Source organism: Bidens hawaiensis, unplaced genomic scaffold (assembly GCF_021521415.1).
Source record: "Bidens hawaiensis isolate Kalapana, Puna unplaced genomic scaffold, B.hawaiensis_p1.1 tig00030887_1, whole genome shotgun sequence".
Classification (NCBI taxonomy): Eukaryota; Viridiplantae; Streptophyta; class Magnoliopsida; order Asterales; family Asteraceae; genus Bidens; species Bidens hawaiensis.
The window spans coordinates 1-23,052 of record NW_027495179.1 but is presented as its reverse complement, the minus strand read 5'-3'; the positions used below and the strand labels follow the sequence as shown (position 1 = coordinate 23,052).

The following is a 23,052-nucleotide window of genomic DNA, read 5'->3' as shown; positions in this document are numbered from 1 at the left end:
TGATCAATCAATTTCAAATTCTAAGATTCTAAAGATGATTATAACATCAAAGTGTATGTATATGATTTTTGGGATAATCATATACATACGCTTTTTTTTATTTTAATATTGTTTACTTTCATAAAAAAATTGATTTAAATTAAAATATGTAAGAATTATTAATTCTATTTAATAGTTTTATTTGCATATTAAAATATTTTATTTAGGGTTTAATCATGTATTTTTATATTTATTGTATTTTGAAATTGGAAAAATAAGTGTTATACAGTTTGACTCGTGTTTGTACCACATTAGCTGGTTAAAACTTTTTTTTTCTCTTCGTATTACATTAAATAATTCTTAATGTCCAATATTACCTTAACCTATAATTTTACTATTAATTATTTTTAAAGTTGAACAAATTTATATCAAAATTTTTCAGAGGTTGGTGTATAAAAAGACCAATGTATCGTTTTATGATGGTTGGTCGGCCTTGTTCTCTTTGACCCGACCCATTTTTTATTAATCCATTTTATGCCCACCGTAGCAAAAATACCTGGATTCGCCACTGCATATATGTTACCTTATTAAGAGTTGCAAACAAACATCGATTAAAGATTTTGATTTTTGATAAACAATGTATACCTACTAATACAATTACAAATGTAGTGTAAAAGGAAGTTTTTACATATTTGTAACATATTTGTGTAATCTTAGTTATCTAATTTCTGTAATTTTAATGTTAATTGTAATTGTATTAACAATATATGATCAATTTGTTTCATGTGTTTCACTTAATGGTTAAAGTTTAAATTGTTATCAATTACCCTTGTAATACACTAGCCTCAAACTAGTAAAATTAATAGAGTGGCTTGGACAATAAAGGATGATAATCGGCCTTAGATTCATGGGCTTGGGGGTATTTAAACACCTTTAAACATTCCTAAAACCCTAATTTCTTTTCATCCAGCCTCCATAGCACACTTAAAAACTCACGCAAACACTCTCCTACCGTTCAGACCATATCTGAAGTGAGATGGGGTAGATTTCGGCTTGAATAGTCATCAAACAACTAGAGAAACACATAGATTCACGTGTTGAATATGAGCCGAAGCAACTCCGAACCACAAATGTGCGTTTTAGGTAAAAGGTTAAGTTTTTGAGGTTGGTTTGCGATAGGATTTGATACTAAGGCAAATCAGGATGTAAAAAAAACATAAAATTATGATAAACGAGTCAGCGGATGTGATTCGGGGAAAACGGGTGACGTTTGGAGCAAGTTAAAGTATGAAAATGAATTTGTTATGGCCCAAAACTCGTTTTATGTAATAAAATGATTAAAATGGAAAGATATGAAAAACCAGTTTTTGAACGAATTCCTGAGAATTCGATTCGTTTGAAGAAACTTGATTCGATTCGTTTCAGAACTCGATTTGATTTGTTTCAGAACTCGATTCGTTTCGTTTGAAAATTTGATTCGATTCATTTGAAAACTCAATTCGATTCGTTTGAAGATGCATTTTTCTAATGAACTTTTAATGAAGCCTTGGTAATAAAGATAAAATTTCCCAGCCAGAGGCTGCCCACAGAACCCCAATGCCAGAGGCGCTGCCCCAAGACTTATGTTCGTTAGGGGTTTCACTTACTTAGAATGTAACTAGTTAGAGATAGTTTATTGATACTTATAATTATTACACAGCTAGCCATACACAACTAATGATGGGTGTTACAGTTAACTCAGAGAGGAACATGACATATGCGAGTTTCTAGCCCAATTTTTTGTTATGTTTTCGGGGTTATGTGCATACTCAATGTGATTAGTTAACACACTTATCATAAGTGGTATGTGTATGCTATATGTGTGTTTAATGATGACATATGAATGATATGGAAATGATTTTCGGTATGTGTTTAGACGAATAGGAGTATATATAACTAAATGTATGTATGGTTTTATGGTTATGAAGGGTTGCAGACCATAATAATATATGCGAAGGTTAAAGAGATTGCAGACCCTAATAATATTTGCGAATGTTGAAGGGTCACGGACCCTAATAATGTATGCGAAGGTTGAAGGGTCGCACACCCTAATAATATATGCGAAGGTTGAAGGGTCGCATACCCTAATAATATATGCGAAGGTTTAATGGTTGTAGACCTTAACAGGGCGAAAGACCTTTAAAACGTATGATTAGTTATGTATGAATTATGAAAGTTAAAGTAGGAAAGTATGAAAGAACGAATGTATATATGTATGTATGAATAAAATGTAAACATGTTAAGTACGTAATATTACCTTCGGGTATGTATATATATAAGTATGTGAATGTTATGTATGTTGTCTGATTATCTATAACTCATTCAACATAGCTGACTTATAATATGCACGTATGTGAGTAAGATGAAACATTTGGCTTGAAGAAGGATACATGACAAAAGAATAAAGAAGCTGTCGTCTGAATAATGGAAATTATGATATTTTGTGATGTTGAACTTAAGGACATGTTTGAATGTTTGTTTAACTTTTAAGACTTTTGTATTTAATGGTTGACTTTATTTATTTGTGAAAAATTTAATTCATTCTGATATTTAGAATTATGTTTATGGGTAAATTTAACACCAATGTATGGCACCAGAACCGGGGCCTAACAGATTGTATGTTGTGTTGCTTTTTATTTGTGTGTGTAAAATGATAAAAAAAGGTTTAAATAGGATTTTTTTATTTCTTTTTTTCCTGAAACTTTTTCCAAACTCAACGATTATTGTACAACAGGTAGTATAACTCCAGTTTTGGTAGCCGACTTTGACAAACTAGCGCGGCCACACTATTCTTCCATCAAGTACTCGAAAACTCCCCCCTACAATGAAGATGAAGTACTCTCACGTAAGGAATAAATAGGCTAGATTTTTCATGTGTCACCATTTTGGGTCGGACCCAATTAAGTGTATAATAAAATTGTTTTATGAGTTCAATCATGAAAGATGGTCACATGTAATGGTTTGAGTTGAACTTATAAAAGTATTTTTTTACAAGTAATATCATTTTCGTTATTTCTATTTTACTCGATGTCTCAAGTTATATTAAAACTTGCAATGATTTGGTTGAAGATCGTATATCTTTATTACTATACTAAGCTATAAGTTGTATTTATTGGAATTCATAAATTCAACTCATTATAAGTTTGATTTGCAAAGGTTGTATAAAAATATATTTATTTGACTTATATATTTTGTTAGAAAGTTATTGGAGTTATCATTTATTTAGAACGTCGACTTTTATGTATTTAGGTTATCTCACTCTTCAAATTTGGAGAGCCCCGATGACCCACTCTGGCCAGACTATGTTATCTTAACCGGGCCCACGCTTGCTTTAGAGTTTGGCTTGGGCGTTCCCCCGGGTAACCATACCGCCGACTGCCAGTTGACAGTCGTTGTGCCACTACAAGAGCATAACTCTCTGGCGTAGCATACAGTGGGACGAAAACCCGGGTGGGCTCAGAGTTTGAACTGACAACCTTTGCACAAGGTTTAGCTAAAATCCTTTATTGCCAATATCCACCAAAAGGGACAAGTAGGATTCGACCTTGAGTCTCCAATGGAGAACCACCAGGCCACAAGTGAGAGATTATCATTTTTATTTTTATCTTTGGTTATTTTTATATATTTATTTTTAAATGATCAACAAATAGAAAATTAACTCCAGTTGTAGACGGGTCAAAAACTCAATTAATTTTTTAACGATCAATAAACAGAGAATTAACTAGGTAGTCCGTAAGGGGTGACTCAAAGGCAAAGTGTCACCGCTAGCTAGCCCTGCCTAGCCGAACGGAGCCTTTAAGCGTCTCCAAGTTATCTCCAGTTCTTAAGAAAACTCACTCGCCCGAAGACCCACCGGAAGTAGGGGTGAGCACGGTTCGGTTCGGTTATTGGGTAAAACCCAAACCTAAACCTAAGCTATCGGTTATTTTAGAATACCAACCAATCGGTTTTCAGTTATTCGATTATTTAGTTATTCGGTTTTCCGTTATTTTCGGTTTAGGTTATTTTCGGTTTTTTTATTGTGAGTAGACATTACAATCAAAAAATGAATTAAAAAAAAATATAGAGTACCTCATACATATTGAATTCAAAATACAAAAATAGGCACGTGTTATGTAGAACCAAACAAATACAAAGTTGTTTGAGTAGTAGAGTTTAAAATTCAACAACGTTCTTAATAAAAAAAATTAAAGGTTTCCCGAATCTTCATTCATTGTCTTATTTATCTTCAAAGTTTAGACCCAATCTTGATCATCTTCATCACCATCAATGGTAGATTCTTTTGGTGTTATGTTTCTGGTCATAACATCTTTAAAAAACACGTAGAAAACATATGTTCGATTTGGTTCGGTTCGGTTTTTTTCGGTTTTTTTAAAATGGATAACCTAACCTAAACCCAAAAATCGGTTTTTCGAAAAACTAAAAATTTAACCGCAGGTTGATGCTTCGGTTCGATTTTTTTCGGTTTGGTTTTTCGGTTAATTCAGTTTTATGCTCACCCCTAACTAGAAGTAAAACCCGAACGCCCGCAATATTAAACCATGAATCACAAATCTCAGTTTTCTTACATTAAGCCACCCAAGCCCTTCAAATTATTACGGGTATACTTTCTATCATTAAACCACATACACCACATTGTAAACGATAAAAAAAACTCAAATTCATGAAATGCAAATCTTATTACATGGAAAATATCCCACATTAATTTATTTAGAAAAAAAAAAAAGAAACTTAAACCCTTGGAACAAACAAACATGGTGATTTCACCTCACTAAACCACAAACCCTCCATCTCCACCTTCCTATTCCCAAACCCTAAATTCCAGCCGGAAATGGCTCCGGCGACTGCAGATGATGACGGATTAACCAATAATAACATGATATTCATCACCACGAGCCTCGACACTCATCTGGCTATGATCGTCTCACACTCTGACACTGTATTCGATTTCAAAAGTAATACTCTTAATCCTAACACACCTTTTATAATAGCTCTATTACCGATTTTAGCTTTAACGTGCCTTACGCTTAATATTCTGCGATTCGAATGAGTTTATAATGCCTAAATTTCACATCAAACATTAAGCCTGCAACCATAGGGCTTTTGTTATATTCTATCAGGAAATTATACGTGCGTAAATGCGAAACTTCATATTAGACTTGCTTATGTGTTTTAGTTCATAGCTTGGTTTTAAAATGCGCGGATGCGTTTTGATTCAAAGAGTATGCGAGGTTAAGTATGCGAGACGTTTGTTATTAGAAAGAACTACAAAATTGTTTTTAGATAATATTTTAACTTAACTTTTAAACGATAAAGCAAATAAGAGATTAATGTGAATAGTTATAAAATCCTATAGTACCACCAAATAAGTTTTATTGTATAACCATTAAGTTTTTTAACTCTACGCGTACAAGTAATTTATGTCTATGCATAAGGCACACGTAATCTATGCAGAAACTCACTTTAATTCACAAATGCAGACATTTTAGAGCGCATTGCTCCACTTGATGCGATCTTATCAGTGCATCATGGGTGATCATGCGCATCGCGAATTATGCGCTCCTAGTGCACACATTTTATAATCAAGCATAGTAGATCTAAGCTCGTTGTGTATGATATCTGTTGATGTGTTGGAACCTATCTCTTTACGGAAGATACTTTTTCTTAAAAGCAAATGTATATCTAGCGCGAAATGTATTTGTTGTAGCGGTTTTGTTTTCCAACATCATATTCATGGAACAATTTCAGCTGTCTTGAGTGGATTTGAAGTAATTGTGTTCTGATATGCATCCACAAGTACATTTTAAAAAAAATATATCATCATGTTTTTTATCTATTTATTTTTTATGCAGGGAAAGTAATGTTGGAGCATAGTCAGTTATTTCCTGCTATTGGAGATATTACAGTCGAATCCTTGAAGGTACTTTTTTCTTGGTTAAAAATGTAAGGGGCTGTTTGTTTACATCTGAATGGAACCAGTTAGATGTAAACATCTGATTCATTCAGACTTCAGACTGTTTGGTTCCAAACAGAAAAACATCTGAATGGTTGGGGCTGTTTGTTTACATCTGAATGGAACCAGTCAGATGTAAACATCTGATTCATTACTTCAGACTGTTTGGTTCCAAACAGAAAAACATCTGAATGGTTAAAATTATGTCTGAATCAGTCAGACTTGTTGTTGTTGCTGAATGGGATAGAGGCTCATTCAGATCTGAATGTAAACATCTGATTCATTCAGACTTCAGACTGTTTGGTTCCAAACAGAAAAACATCTGAATGGTTGGGGCTTTTTGTTTACATCTGAATGGAACCAGTCAGATGTAAACATCTGATTCATTACTTCAGACTGTTTGGTTCCAAACAGAAAAACATCTGAATGGTTAAAATTATGTCTGAATCAGTCAGACTTGTTGTTGTTGCTGAATGGGATAGAGGCTCATTCAGATCTGAATGAACCAAACAACTCTTTTTTTTCTTTTAATCCAACTTTTATTAATGTGACAGGTAAAACAAAGAGGAATCTTCTATCACTTGTCAGACTCTATGCTTGTTAAGAGTGCATTTAATGCTGCAAAAAGAAACTGGTTTGTGTCAGTAGATGCTTCTCGTGTAGAGCAAAATGATGGTGTTCAACATACGGCTAACCACAAGGCTGGGGATCAACTAGCCTTACCGTGGGTGACACATAGTCACGGGTCATCATCAGATCATTCTAAAATGGCACCATTGGTGAACCAAAAGGCTCTTAATGTTGATCAACTGACATCTGGCGATTCTTGTAAAGACGTCTCAAAGAATGTCGAAGAAGATAGAATATGCAGTGATAAGCAGTTGGATTCTGAACTACAACCGAAGCTGGATACTGTGAATGCAGATAAAAAATTGAAGAAAAGAACACGTGATGTGCACAATGAGAGTTCACCAAAAGATGGTATTGCGCCTGGATCATCTGCGAAAAAGAAACGCAAGACTCGGGGAAAAAGTGATGTAAAAGCTTTAGAAGAAAACTTAGCTTTAACACATGTTAATGATAAGGTTAACCATGAGAGTACCTTTGAAAACAAAACAGAAGGTAAAGATTTGAGGGATGAAAATACCATAATAAACAAAGGTGAAAGTTGTTCTCCTAATGATCAAGTAGCCACTAATGTTGTTACTACTGAAGGTGCTGGAAGTGAAACTGTTGGTGATGTGGCAATGGTAGTTGGAAAGAACATCCAGCAAGAGATGTCTGCTGGGATGTCTCAGAAGGAGAAAGACAATGAACTCGTCCGAAAACCAGCTATGGAGGATGAAATGCATTCTTCATTGATGAGTAAGTACATAGAATACCTTTGTGCAGAGTTAATTTTTTTTAATTATATGTTTCTATATATTCACCAAGTTAAACAAATGTGTTATATACATAGTTTACTTGTTTTTTTATTAAACTAATAACCATTTCATAATAAAATACAACCTTGAGAAGACTGGATTCGTTTGTAACTACTCAAGAAAATACAAAGATATATACAATTAAGCTAGTTTTTTTATGATAGGGCTTTACTATCTATGTAATTACATGATGAATACTAGGAGTTGCAAATTTGATGCTATTTTTGGACCTGTTTACATTACATCTGGAAAATAAGTTTAGAAATATGGGTACAATAAGTTTAGAAATATGGGTACATTAGTTGATATCATTAGTACTAAAGGGATTATTTATCGTAAAGGATGGGTTTGCTAGTAAACTTAGGGGTGTAAACGAAATGGGCCAAGCCTGAGCTCTATTAGGCTTGATCTAGGCTTGTGACTAGTTCTTCAAGCTTGAGTTTGGTTTATTTTTTTATTAAATAATTATATTTATTTATTTATTTATTTATTTATTTTGATTATAATTTCTATATACAGCATAATATATATTTTTTAGCATTTTTTTGTCATTTTATTATATAATATATGTGTAATATATTAAATAAAAATTATATAAATAAGAGGCTCGTTTAGGCTTGCCAGCCGACTTGAGCTCAATAATTAGGGGTGTGAATATTTGACACCGCACGAAAACACAACACAAACCAAACACAAACTTTGCGGGTTTGGATCGGTTCATGGTTGAATTTATTTAGCCAAACAAGTTAATTTTCGTGCTCAGCTTCACTTATCTTTATGGTCGGGATTAGAGCTCGTTTAAGCTTGGCTCAATTCGAGCTTCTAGTGAGACGGTCTTGACTAGCTCACAAGCAGCTTGGCTTGTTTACACCCCTAGTAAATTTCTTAATGTGTAAATGTTTCAAGGGCATTACATGATACCTTTTTTCTATGACCATTCATTTCAACATATGGTTGGTGTTCTTTTAAGCCAAAAGCCTCTTCGTTGAGTCTTTATACATGTCTTTCTTGTTTTCTCCTACTCATATCTATATTACTGAATGGTTTTCAAACATTGATTTGAAACTTGTTTAGGGACTCCTGATTGTGAACATGATGCTGCTGAAGTGACTGTCGCGGGCCATATGAAACATTTAACGGAACCCAAAGTCGCAGAAAAGGAAGTGTCTTCTACATCTGTCATCGAAAAGCTTCATAACTCAAATGAGAGTTCACCAAAAGACGGTCTTGGGCCCGGACCGTCTGTGAAAAAGAGACGTAAGAGTCAAAGGGTAAAAAACAATGTAAAGCCTTTAGAAGAAAAGTTAGCTTTAACACATGATAGTGATATGGCAAACAATGAGAATACCTTTAAAGACAGAACAGAGGGTAAAGATTCTTGGAATGAAAATAACAGGATAAGCAAAGGTGAAAATTGTTCTGCTATTGATCAAGCAGCCACTGATGTCATTACTGAAGGTGTTGGAAGTGAAACTGTTGGTGATGTAGCAATGGTAGTTGAAAACATGCAGGAAGATAAGTCTGTTGGGATGCCTCAGAAGGAGAAAGACAATGAACTCGTCCTAAAAACAGTTACTGAATCTTCTGCACAACAAGATGTAGGATCCAACGGTCAAGAACGTGCAGGTGATCAGATTGATAAACACAAAGATGATTCAGAAACCTCACTGAAGCAAAAACCTGAACTGAAGCTTCCCGAGAGGAAAAAGGGAGCTAAGGGTTCTGAGAATATTAGTGAAGGTAAAAAAAGGAGAACCAAGAAAGTATTTAAACATGCTGAGAATCTCGTGGGTGATATTCTTTCAACAGTCATTGCTTCGGTTGTAGAAGGAGAAATAAATGAAGTGTCAGAGAACACATTAATAGAAGCTAAGAAAGGTGATGATGTGATTATGAAAGAGGTGGAAGTTTCAGTAGAAAACGTGGAAGAAAAATCAAGGAAAGAATTCACAGACACTAGTGATGTTGTAGCTATAACTGTAACAAATGAGGATAACCGTATCCCTCATTCTGCAAGTCTGATGAACAATGATGCTGATGTGTCCATAACTGAGAAAAACACAAGTCCGGTAAATGCACAAGGTGTACTAGATGACTTAGCAAAATCGAAAGAGAAGACGGATGATACAACGAAGAGGAAAAAGAAAAGGAAAACCAAAAAATCTTCTGGAAGAAACGAGGACGAGTTAATAACAAAGCGTGTCGATGGTGATATTATTGAAAATGCTGACATAAAAGATGGTGATAAAGAGAAAGAAAAAGAGGCACACATTGAACTTCGAGATCTGCCAAGTAAACATCAATCTACTGAAGTGGAGCTGGAGTCAAAGAAAAGTCAAAGTGTTGACCACCATCATCTTCCTGAAAAAATTGCGACTGAGTCTGAAGTTTCTAAGGTTAATAACGAAGTTGATATCCCAGAAGATGGATCTCATAAGCTTGAGTCCAAGGACAATCTTGCCCCTAGCCCTCAACTGAAGAAAATTGCCTCTATTGACAATAAGAAAGACATGAAGAAAACACAAGTTTCTGTTAATGTGTTCAAAGATCCAAATATGACTAATATTGATAAAATGAAAACTCCAAAAAGGACCAGAAAGATTTATGCTCAAAAGACCAACAAACAACAACCGAATTTAGTTCAGACTCTTGCTAATACTGTGGAGAAGAGAAGTTCACCCCGTTCACAGAAAAAGAGGAAGAGGTTATCGGGAACAATCTTTGGCAATGATAGTGATGATATAAATGCATATTTGAATAAATACGCTACATCTAGAAAATCATCATCATCAACACAATCACCGTCATCGTCGTCATCATCATCATCAGGAGAAATAATCTCAAGAAGTAACAGTAATTGCACTTAGTTTTATTTTTTAATGTTTTATTATAATCTTAACGTAATAACGTTAATTTCATTGTCTCAGGGTCTTATGCAAAGAAAGGTAATGAAGGCGCTGGAAAGAACAATATAAACTCACAGTAAGTTTGGTGATATACAAGCTTTAATCGTGAATTTAATATATGAAAATAAAACTTTTTTGCTGCTGTTTTGACTTATAATTCTTGACTTTACTGCACAACTATTCATAGGAGCAAATTGAAGAACACATCAATCGGAAACCTTTTAAGAAGTTCAAGTGCATTCAAGAAAGCTAAGGTCACTGCATCATCACAAGTGGAAGATTCTGAAAGCCAACCCGTTGACGTTGTTCCAGAAAGTCAACTTTAAGGGATAAGTTTAACTATGATTCTGTTTAAAAGTTTTGCTCCCCTCAAGTGCTGGAAATAATATCTTAAAACTGAAATATATTTTTGCGGTTAACGTTAGGGGGTTATTTTGAGTTGTGTGGTTTTTGCTCGTTATCCTCCCACCTACATAGGGATGCTATCTTGAGATATGTTGAATTTCAATCTTGTTTCTTCTTATTTAAGTAATATCAATGGTTTTTCTGCGGTAAGTTATATAACTTTCCCTAAGAACATAAAAAATATTTACATTTGTTTTCAATGCTTACAAAAGACAATGGTAATTCTTCACATACGCTTTCTCTTGAATCATCAACGTTTCAAAATATTTAGTGTACAAATCTACTTCTGATTTGATAATCATCTATTTTTCTGAACACACAGCAAAATGGATTTTGTCGTCAATCTCCACTCATGAAGATCCTAAATCTAAAATTCCTTGAGTACGTGTATATTAAGAGATGAAAAGTCAGGTAATAAACCATATATGGAGAATGTGAAGTCCATGATCCAAAAAATATAAAAAAAGACGGACTAAGGTTAACATGAAACCTTAGATCTTGCTTTGTTATGAATGTTAACATGATCCAAAACCTTAGATCTTGCTTTGTTATGAATGTTGGAGATTCACAAGATCACTCTCTGACCAACAAAAGGCACAAATCACGATCGAATTCTAAGGTCAATGGGGGTATCGATGAGAAGAGCAAGGGACAAATCCATAAAAAATGGACCTTGCACATTGGATCATATGTTTGTTAAGCACCCCTCGTCAATTTTTTGGGGGTGTTGCCATGTAAGAGCAACAACACACAAAAGACATTTATGTTCTGTTTGAGCAAGACGTGATACATCAAGTGTTTTAAGATCATATCTATTAATACGTGTTTAAATGTGTGATTTCCTACCAATACTTCATATCTTTTGAACTACTAAAAATGTGCGCAAAGAAATGCTTGCACAGTTGCACTTCCTTCTATCCCATTCTTCAAGAGTTTGATCCACTCCCTATGATTCATGGAAGGCGAAACAATTATCCATTATCATAAGTATGGAGAGTGGCTCTCAGGGTATACAAAGATATTACAAGACGCTTACAAGTCCATGGCACATAGGTCTATTACCATGTTGAAATGTCCATTAAAAAGAATTTTGACACTAATATCAAACAAAATTGGTTTAACCAAGTCCCACTTTAAAAATAATTCCAGTTAGTTTAACCAAATGTCACTCACCTGCTATCTCAACACACTTCAATCAATTCACCGTAATGGCTTCTTAGCTATATGGTTTTTTGGAGCCATGATGTTGTGAAGCTTGCATTAGAAAGAGTTCATATTTGTAGTCTTTCATGAATTTTTAGAAGCATGCAGTTATCATAATACGACAAGGTCATTTCAACACACTTCAATTAATTCTCCCCCTCTCGTGCCAACAATCTAACAAGAAGACACGGGTCCACCCTCGTTTCAACCAATTTTATTTTGAAAATTTATTGATCTCCTCCACTGGCACTGCTACTTTATCCCCAAAAACCCTTTTCCTCTTTACTCACCAAATCCGCCATGGACGACCTTCAAGCAACCTACAAAGAAGATCAAGATCAAGATCAAGACGAAGATATTAATAATAACATCACAACCCCCATTCAACCCGAACCCATCACCACCACCATGGACGAAACCCTAACCATCCCGACCATCACCACGACATCAACAACCTCGGCAACTCCCGACACAGACTCCGGCAACCTTATTCCCTCCGAAGAACTCTCAGACGACATCGAACCAAACCCTAAAAACTCACCCAATTTCACCAAAGTCATATCCTCAGACGAAGACATCGAGATGGAAGATAACCCACAACCCCCATCCAAGAAGCTTAAAAACATCACCTCAATCGAAGAATCCCCAATTCAAGCCGTCGAATCGACACCCGTCACACCGATGCCACCGCCGACCGAAAAACCGAGCGGCAAGAAGTCAACCAACAGCTTGAAGAAGAAGAAAACCAAAGGAAACAATGTGTGGACCAAACCCACTTCCCGAAAGGGCAAAAAACGCACGAAAAGCACCACCGCCGCCACCGCCCAACCCGAAGACTCGGTTTTAATCACTCCCATTCACCGATACCCCGAAAAAATCGACGATACTCCCGATATGACCATTTGTCTTTCAAAGGTGTACAAGGCGGAGAAAGTTGAGTTAAGTGAGGACCGGTTGAGTGCGGGAAGTTGTAAAGGGTATAGAATGGTTCGGGCGACTCGAGGCGTGACGGACGGAGCTTGGTATTACGAAATTAAGGTTGTGAATTTAGGGGACACGGGGCATACGAGACTCGGGTGGTCGACGGAAAAAGGGGATTTGCAGGCGCCGGTTGGTTATGATGGGAATAGTTATGGGTACCGGGATGTTGACGGGAGTAAGGTGCATAAGGCTTTAAGGGAGAAGTATGGGGAAGAAGGGTATGTTGAAGGTGATGTTATCGGGTTTTATATTAATCTGCCGGATGGGAATTTGTATGCTCCGAAGGCGCCGCAGTTGGTTTTGTATAAGGGGCAGAAGTATGCGTATGCTACCGATGCGAAAGAAGACCCGCCAAAAGTTGTTCCAGGTTTGTTGCTTTTTATTTGTTTGTTTATTAATGATACATGTTTAGTGTATGGATACTATTGTGATACATTTTGTAACATACAAAACTATCGAATAAGATTCGCGAACGTTAGGACTTAGGATCATTATAATTTTAAAGGCAGACGTGTTACTTAAGTACTTAACCAATCCATGTATGTATAAAGTTTAAAGCTTTTTACTTTGGTTGTGAATGTGAACTAACATTGTATATTCAACCAGGTTTTTTCATGTTTTCATGATGATTGAAACTTAATGTAAACGCACAGTCGCACATGTAAGCTACTGTTTGTTTAGTACGATTTTGATCATTGTATGGCTTACATATGAATTTCTATAAATGTGAACCAGCAAATTAGACAATTAGTTGCTTCTCTAGTTGCCACAATAGTTGAATTTAAAGCAAATAAGTATTATTCTTTATTACGATTATTCTGATTTATATATTATTATCGTTGTGCAGGAAGTGAAATATGTTTTTTCAAAAATGGACTATGTCAAGGGTCTGCTTTTAAGGATCTCCATGGTGGGCGTTATTACCCTGCTGCTTCAATGTATACGCTACCTCATCAGAGTAACTGTGTTGTAAAATTCAACTTTGGTCCTGATTTTGAAGCCTTTCCACAAGACTTTGGTCAACGCTCGATCCCCAAACCGATGATTGAAGTTCCATATCATGGCTTTGATGGCACTGTTCAAAATGGTGTGTCCAGTGAAAAGCAATAGGCAATAACAATAACCACCAAGTTTACAATTGGGGTTCATTTGAGTTTCTTTTTAGTTGTAGTGTCGTTTCTTTTGTTGGTGTATGATTAGCAAATTTTTGAACTGCAGACTTACATAACTCATTTAATTGACCTTTCATTTGTTGTCATGTTTTTGACTTTTTAAATGCTGGTTCGTAACTCTTTTTGTGCAATGTTCATTTAGATAATTTAACTTTATTTATTTTATATATGTGTCATTTTTATTGTAATCTGACTGGGCAGCACGGCTTCTCGCATTAGTTTTTGTGATAAAGGTCGTTTTCTTATTGCAGGAAATCCTTCGGGTCTGACTAGATTGTGCCCTATGCTGAAAGTGGTTCAAGAGAATGAATCTTGACAAGACATCTAAACTGAAGTAGATGAAGTGTCAATTGATCCTTAAGCAAGAGTTTCAGGTTGGTTACTTTAATCAATGAAAAAGATCTGTAAAAAAAGGTACACAATCTTGTATCCTTCATTATCGCCTTCTCTTGGTGACGGACTTTTAAGGGGTGCAACTAGCTCTATGTTAGCTCTATGTATGTATTATCCCTTGTATAATAAAATCTAAGTCTATGTTCTAAGATATGTCATCTTATTAGGCCCATATGTTTGCCTTTGTGTGTGTGGCATGTTGGGTTGGTTAAATTGAGTTAATGGTTAGTTTTTAGTTAATGGGTTGATGAAATCCGAGGGACTTTCAAGTTGTAGGACTTTGTTTGGAAGGAGAGATTGCCTGTCTCTTAACTTATCAACCATTCACAACATGGCAAGATTTACAAATCTTGGAATGACTTATTATGGTTTAGGAAACGAGCAACTTGTTTTGCAACTCTTTTGCCCAAACATTAGTGTGGCTTTGAGATTTTTGGTAACCAAGAGGTGTTAAGGTATGTGTTAAATTTTTACTTAGATAATACATGATATTAACTCACTGAACAAGTGAACAAGCAAGGGCTATTTGAAGAACATTTTAAACTGTGTGAGGTTAGGAAATAGCCAATGTGATAAGTGTTGTAATAATTGGGACTAGTCAGCGCCAAGTTGACAATAAATCGCTGGTTAGCCGGTGACTTAATAGTTTTTGGGTAATCGGCCAAAAGATCGGTAGTCGGACCTTGTCGGACTTTAACTTCGGCTTTAATTCAGGCCGATTTCCAGAAATTTATGGCAGTTTCGGGCCTAAACAGTTTTCGGCCAATCTATGTTGATTGCATATATACCTATATGCATAAAATTGTGTGTGTGTATATAAATTAAATATAAAAATGTGTGTCATATATAAAAATTACATATAAAAGTGTGTGCGTGTATATATTACATATAAAAATCTATGTATATATAGAAATTGAAAATTATAAAAAAAAATTATAATCCTATTAATCCCTACTAATCTTGATATAGAAAATTGAAAATAAATCTCGATTAATCGCTGGTCCCCACCCCACCGCCTGACTAGCGAGCTCTACAACACTGAATGGGATTATTGAACCTCATCGTCAGGAGTCATGAAAACCTCAAACTCGTGCTTGAAGTTCAACATTAACATGTGTATACGCACTTACACGTATGCGCATAAGACATTTGCAAACACACACACGAACATGTATCATGTATATGCTAAAGACTCGTAAACTATCAAAGGTTAGTTGGCTAATTTAGTAACTTTATTTTTTTTAATCTTCACTTGAACGTTTGTGAGAACATGATAAGTGATAGGAGCTCTTGGATATGCCAGATTAAGGTTATGTACTTTTAGGGCAATGTATAGATCTGCTTAGTTTCGTTCTGGGGTCTTGAAGTATAACTTGTACACACAGAAAACTAGACAAGTGTGTGTGTGTGTATATTTATATATATTATTGTGCTTTTTTGAAAAAAAAGTATGTGTGCATGTATCAGTTTACACATGTTTATCTATGTAGATATACATAATTACCTTGTACACAGAGAGACAGCTAGACAAGCACTTCTATAAACACACACAAATATGCGCGTGCTCACACACACGCGCGCACACATATACATATATACCCTACATACAACAACCATGTATGTAATTATGTATACATGTAGGTGTGTATATATAGATTTATACAGGGAAGGGTTCTGATAAGAACTAAAATATTGGTAAACAGGAATTTGATATTCTCATACACATCAAACCAATTCACAATTATGCATCTTCATTGAAGTGTTTGCAATATTTTTGAAACTTTGTTCATTGGAAGTCTTTCTCAAATTCACATTTTCATTTTTGTGCATCTTGATGCCCAAAAGCAATACTGAGAATTTATTTGTCTCGAATGCTTAAAATATTACAAATGCTTCAATAAAGATATAAAAGTGTGGATGACTTGCATGAGTCAAGTAACAAAATTTGGTTGCTCTTGCCATTTTTAATAATTTAATTGATCCTGATTCAGACACATGTAGATGCATATGAACCTATCAGGCTATCATAGATATATCTGTTTATATGTATAACAATTTCCTATTTGTGTACACACTACATTAGTATACCTATTTGTTATGTGTACATAGACATTAATTTAGCCGTATATATACGCACCTATAGCCAACAATATATATGGGTGTCCACCTATACGTATACGTACAGGTATTATGCTCGGACATATCATGTATGTGGTATATTTTGTAAAAGTGGTGTGCTTTTTGCGGTTTGAGGCTAGCGTCTCAGCATCCTCAGTGTGTTCCACTGTTCCTTGTTTTTTAGTACCAAGGATGAATGGATGTAGATTTATTAAGGATAATCTTGTTTCTTATAATCAAGTTTACGCATAAACAAATGGATAGTTTGTTTGGGGACGGGTTATGGCAACTTTTAAAGAATAGTGTGTGAATACTAGAGGCTAGTGTTTCAATCTATTAACTTATAAACGAGTCGATTTGACTTTCGTTTATGTGAAACTTATGAGGTCTAAACAAACTGAGTCGTCTAAATTACACTTTCAGCGTACACCAACTCTTAAGTCCTTTTACTTTCTAAACTTAGATTATTATTGTATGTAAGGGGCTGTTTGGCAACCTCTGCATCATTAAATGTAAGAGACATGAATGGTGGTTACGAGACTCTGAGCCGGTAAGTACCGAGTCAGTGTTGAGTACACAGATGTGGTGGTGGGTCGAGGAGGAGGTGTGTGGAGGGTTATGAACACATGTGAAGGGACGAAGGGGTAAAATTTTCATTCAGAGGTTTTCCGGTGAACCAAACACACTTAATGCTGACCGATTCAGATTAATTACATTAACATAAAATTGTTTGGTGGTGAATGTTCTAATTCATACAATAGTGATCCGCTTTAATTTGAGTTCATTTTGGTATGCTCAAACTCAAATTAGCTTTAGAAATATACCCACTTACATTATCATCTTTCTCAAGTTGTAACATAAGCACCTAAACAATTAAGCTTCCAAGATGGCATAGTACTTGCTCAGAAAATACTACACCCCTCGACAGCTGTTTGCTTCTGTAATAAGTTATTGAACAGCCCTCGCTAGCTGCTAGTTCACTCATCTGATCGGTCGAACCCTTTTAAAGTCATGAGTGAAAATTGTTCACTGATACAAGTTGCAAAGCTGGCCCTTTAGTACCCCTATCACATCACCATATCAAAGACACTTTGAAGTTTACCTTAGAAAGATATTATATTTTAAACTAAATAGTTACAATCAAGTTAGCTCAATTTTGTATTCTATCCATCACTCCTGAAATGGAATAAGCCAGTATAAGTAGATGACGTATTCTAGTGCTATATGAGTTTAAGATTTACTGCTGATATTTCTACAACAGATTAATTTTAACGTGGTGGAATGATCACTAATTTTTTAGAATGATTACATATTTCTGTTAGCAGTCTATTTGAGAAAAAAAATCATCTTGACTAACGCGTCTTTTAGAATGCCTTGGGTGCTCAGAGCAAATATGTGTAACGTGTACATTTATGTATGTATCTATATGTTTATGAAATGTAGAGACATGATCATGATATAACTCATTCTTCGTGAGAAAAAAAAAACTATACTAGCACGTATGCAGTATATTGCATATATGTAGCGTGTACACTTGGTATATAAGCATATATGTAGTATAGATACTGTTGTATGCTACATATACTAGATATATCTACCCCTATGAATATGTGTATGTTTATGTATATCTATATATATAAATAATATTTGATACAATATATGTACTTTATGTTTAGGATATTGGTGCTTCCACTTTCCATTGAGGATTTAGATTTTTCATTCCTTCGCTTTTTCGTTTGGTGTTTCCACTTTCTATTGACCTGTGGAATTTTAAGGTCAAGTCTTTGTGGATTCTTCACTCAGTATTTGCTTGTATAGTACTAAACTACTAAACTAGAGGAGTGTTCGCGTGATGTGACGGGAAACGCTGATCTTGGTAATTTACAAGCATTCATTGTTTGAAACTGTGAAACATTCAAACCCGTCATTGGTTTGGTTTCACGGTTACTTTTTTTTTTTTAACTTTTGGCCGTTCAGTTTCAAACTTTCAAACCGAACTGGAACGGTTTGGTTTGCAGTTTATACTGAAAATCGGCTATATGAAACCGGATCGTAAATGTTGAGTGCATTTTAAACTAGTCCAAGTTTCAGTAAGATTTTTTTTAGTCTTTGCTTTCTTTATGATTTCTTCTATTTCTTCCATCAAGGTTTATCATTACGTGACCAAATTTATCATTTTCATTATTATGTTCCTCTCAAGTTACTAATGTGTTCGGTTGATGCTTAGTTAGAAGTGAATATATAGATGGAATAATAGTATTTTAAACTCAATTTATTATCGAAGAACAAACCAAACCGGAATCTAACCGTTGACAATAGTTTGCTTTGGTTCGGTTTTTTGACGACAAAAAATTACTCTTAGTAAATTTAATTTAGCCTTCTAGCGTATTCTATATATCATATAATTTTCATTTTCCTGTATATCTATACTATATATAAAGCATGAGTTAGGGACCTCTTAAATTTCAAGAGGTACCAAACTCATTGCTTTATATACAACACATAATGCATAAAAAATATAGAAATTAGGGGTAATTAAGTCTATACTCACAAATGTTACGTAATTTCATTCTTTCAAAATATACTTACAACTTTGGTCCCTCAACTTCATTACCTTTTTTGTAAAGTTTAATAATAGTTACACATATGCCTCCTTATTCAAAACCAACTACCCAACGACTTTTTAATGGCCATAACTTTTCACATGTTAATATTTTAAAAAATAAATAAATCATAAAAACGAGCATTGTATTCTCTTTAATTTGAGTATGATATTGCTATAGTTTTTAGTTTTAAAAAGTTAGCATATTACGCGCTTACCATTTTGAACCGGTAACAGATCGAGTCGGGCGAGCTTGGATCATTTGTAAAAGTACATTAAGGTCGAAATGAATAGATACAAAAATATGGTTAATTTGGTTCGTATTCGAGTAGAATGGGGCCAGGTCAGAACTGTGTCGAGTCAGAACAGGTTGGTTTAAAAAATGATTTATTCTGTATATTTCAGGTTTGCCTTTTGATTTTCGTTACAAGTTACGCAGATGTTGTTATTTACATGTACCGGGGCCGATAAACACTTGTCCAACACCACATAACACACATAACCCAATCTTGGTAAGCGCTCAACCCAGAGCCCTACACCGTTGGTTGGCATGAATTACACGCGTTGGTTAAGCATGTTTTAATGTCGGTAACGTGCATTCCCGTCTGGTTACGCGTGTTTAATCTTCGATTACACGTAACTGGCTTTGTTGGACGTAATTTCAGACTCCAAGTCACAAGTCGGTGAACTTGAGGGACCAATGTTGACAAGTCGGTCATAGTTGGTTATGTTTACTAATTACTTTATGTTTCCTAATTGTATTGTAATTATATTTGGTAATGTCTTGGCTAGCAAGTTAGGTTAGTCTACATAAACAGAGTTATGGTTAGACATTATATAGGGTGAACAAGATGTAACCGAGTTAGGGTTCATCTAGAGTCAAACCGAGTTAGGGTTTGATAGTTTGTAATCAGTTTTTTGAGTTGGATTTTCTGATTAATAAACAAGAGTTATTTGCTTACCTCGAGTTTGATTATCGATTCGGGACTTGAGGCTTTGCACGAGTTACGCGTCCAATTTTAGGCTACGTGCACACTGTCATCAGATGACGTATGTATCAACACAGACTATGTATTCAATGAAAAGTTGCGCTCACGCCCTGCTGCATCGTGCGGGCTCCCAACTAATACCCTTAAATTTATGGCTTCAAGTAAATTAATGATCCTTATATAATTTTCATGTTTTGCTATTTTTTTAATTGCAAGTGGTGCATATATGATGACATTGGTGCTTCCACTTGCCCTTGTCCTTAAGTTGATTGACTTGTGGAAAACATCATATCGATGTCAATATGTAATGGCAGCAAACAGTTAGGGTGGGTGATATTGAGCAGACCGTTCTACACGTTTATCTAACGCAATTTATGTATGATTGACTGGTAGAAATCAACCTCTCCTGCTTGTTTACATTTTGGAAACACGAAACCCATCCACCACCGAATGACCTTTATGTGTGTGTTTTGATGTTACGGTAACAAAGGTGGCGTGCAGATGTTCGAGTGAGGGTGGGAGATGGTTTATTTTTAATAGCCTGTATCTTCAAGTGGCGGATCTATGTATACGAGTGTGGGTTCACGGGAACCCACTGAGTTTCGGATTTTATGTAAAACGCCTTTATAAAAAATGAAAGTGAACCCACATATAAATTGTGAGTGAACCCATAAGCAAAGTGAAACGTTGGTTTAGTGGTAAACTCCCGGACCTTTCTAAGTGACTACCCAGGTTTGATTCTTAGTGTTTGAGGGTTTTGTTTTCTTTGTTTTTTTTAATTTCTTTTAACTCAGTGTTTTGAGGGTTTTGTTTTCTTCTTTGTTTTTTAAATTTCTTTTAATCAATTAGCTTTTAGGTCATTGAACAATTTTTTAACTAATTAGCTTTTAGGAGGTCATTGAACAATTTAAAAAGGTTGAAGATGACAAAATGTTTTACAAGAGCTTACATATGGATTCAAAGGAGATCAAGGTTGAAGAACAGCTAATACTGTTTTGACATTACAATCCGATGGTGTGGGAAAATTGGTGCAGATCACCAAGGGAATGCCTTATGTTTTCTTTGTAGTCTTTAGAGGGTCATTGTACAGAACAGTTAATACTGTTTTTCTAAATTCAAGAACACCACCATATTTATGTGATAAATCTTAACTGAACCGAACCATCGGAACGATCCAAACCGCATTTGTTTTTAATTCAAAACGACCATCATATTTAGTTTCTAATGACGACGCTTGGTTATTGTATTGTATTTTTGTTAGGTGATACACCTTAACTGACCCGAACCGTAGAACCGACCCGAACTGTCAAATCTACCCAAATCGTCAAACCGACCTGATAGTGAACCCACTGGAAAACAATGCTAGATCCGCCACTGACTTCAACAAGATTGGAAAGGAGTTCAAATTTTATGTTTAGAAATAAACCCTGGTTCGATATATGTTCAGATAGTAAACACAACGAATATAAGTTTATTTATTCAAGTATTAAATACGTAATTTAGATACCATGATGTTAGATAAAACTTGGCATTTCCAGATGTTGGGAGTTTAAGTCGCAAGATTGTAAAAAAATGTAATTTAGGGGTGACATTGCATCGTCCATTTGAGTTGGATATCGGGCCAATAGAATTGATAGTTTTCCGGTTTAAACAGTTAGTTCAGTGAACCAAGTTACCAAGAAAAATTAAGGATAGTTAAAAAATGAGTGTTTTTGAGTTTTTTTTAGGATGAAAAGGAAATGAGTTAGGAGTGATTAAATTGATGTTTTTTCCTAATAAATGATCCTTCAAAAAATGGGCTGATTACTAAGGATAACATAGATATTATTTCCATTCCTCTAATTTCCTTCCAACTTAAGGACACACCTAATTAAAAAAAATTTCCTTCAATTCTCTTCCCTTTGTTATCATTCCCTCTCCTTTCCTTTGTTAAAAAACTCAAGAATAAGACGTATATGTTATAATTTGTTAATTTTTGTGAGATTCACCAAGACAGTTACTTGAAGTTATTATCAAATAAATAATTACCTTTGCTATTTTGAATTACTAAAATAACTATTTGAACTTTTATTTTTCAAATAGCTAGACCATTCCACTACCAAACCCCTCTCTCTTCCTTCGAGCGAGGCTCCAAGTGAGATTGGACGGCTTGCTGTACTCCTATCGGAGAATGGAGATGCTCTAAAATCCTTCAGCTTTTAATATTATCAATTAAAAGGACATATTCAATCACAGTTACTTGAAGTTATTATCAAATAAATAATTACCTTTGCTATTTTGAATTACACATAATTTTCTTTTTGTTTTTTCAAAATCCTTCAGCTTTTAATATTATCACTTATTTCAATCATATGTGAGGTAACAAATGAAACGTATATTCAACTTATTTCCTGTTAAATGATTTTTTACCCAGTTAACTAGGAGCAGTAAATAATAGTTAGAAAAAAAATACTAAATATATAATAACTAAGTTCCATAAATATTAAATTTAAGTAAAATTAGAAATAATAATTTTTAATAATTAATACTAATCAGATAATATATATATTTCATTTGGCTCATTTTTTATAACTTTTTTTTACATCTATAAAATAATTATGTAGAATTTAACAACTAATGAAAATTAAGTTACTTTAGGTTTTAAAATAAATACCGAATGAATTTAGTGGAACAGTGGGAACCATGGTTACATTTTTTTTGGTTACATCAAATTCACTCACCTATAACAAATAATTAGTGCTATTTATACAACTTTGAAAATTGATTTTGGTTTATAAAAACTTAAAATGTAAAAATTATTTTGTCTAACACGAATATGTTTCTTAACTTTATTTATTTAGCGAAACAAATAAAAAACAAATCATATTTGTATTTGAGTTGACTGAATT

The 23,052-nt window shown here is 34.6% G+C and overlaps 2 protein-coding genes across 4 annotated transcripts; both read left to right on the top strand.

The window, feature by feature from the left end:
* The first annotated feature begins 4,780 nt into the window (after positions 1 to 4,780).
* On the top strand, positions 4,781 to 10,725 carry LOC143581346 (uncharacterized). Of its 3 annotated transcripts, XM_077064168.1 has the most exons (7): positions 4,781 to 4,973; positions 5,871 to 5,938; positions 6,526 to 7,093; positions 7,187 to 7,336; positions 8,470 to 10,248; positions 10,323 to 10,377; positions 10,489 to 10,725. In XM_077064168.1, exons 1-7 carry the CDS (start codon positions 4,850 to 4,852, stop codon positions 10,625 to 10,627), a joined length of 2,883 nt encoding a protein of 960 aa, XP_076920283.1. In that variant the 5' UTR covers positions 4,781 to 4,849; the 3' UTR covers positions 10,628 to 10,725. The 3 variants fall into 3 exon arrangements, with proteins under 3 accessions (XP_076920283.1, XP_076920282.1, XP_076920281.1); XM_077064167.1 differs by having other exon boundaries at positions 6,526 to 7,336; positions 8,470 to 10,242; XM_077064166.1 differs by having other exon boundaries at positions 6,526 to 7,336.
* Positions 10,726 to 12,209: 1,484 nt separating this feature from the next.
* On the top strand, positions 12,210 to 14,567 carry LOC143581351 (protein TRAUCO-like). The gene is made up of 3 exons (XM_077064177.1): positions 12,210 to 13,257; positions 13,738 to 13,977; positions 14,314 to 14,567. The coding sequence occupies exons 1-3, from the start codon at positions 12,210 to 12,212 to the stop codon at positions 14,376 to 14,378; spliced, it is 1,353 nt and encodes a 450-aa protein (XP_076920292.1). The 3' UTR covers positions 14,379 to 14,567.
* The last annotated feature ends 8,485 nt before the right edge of the window (positions 14,568 to 23,052 follow it).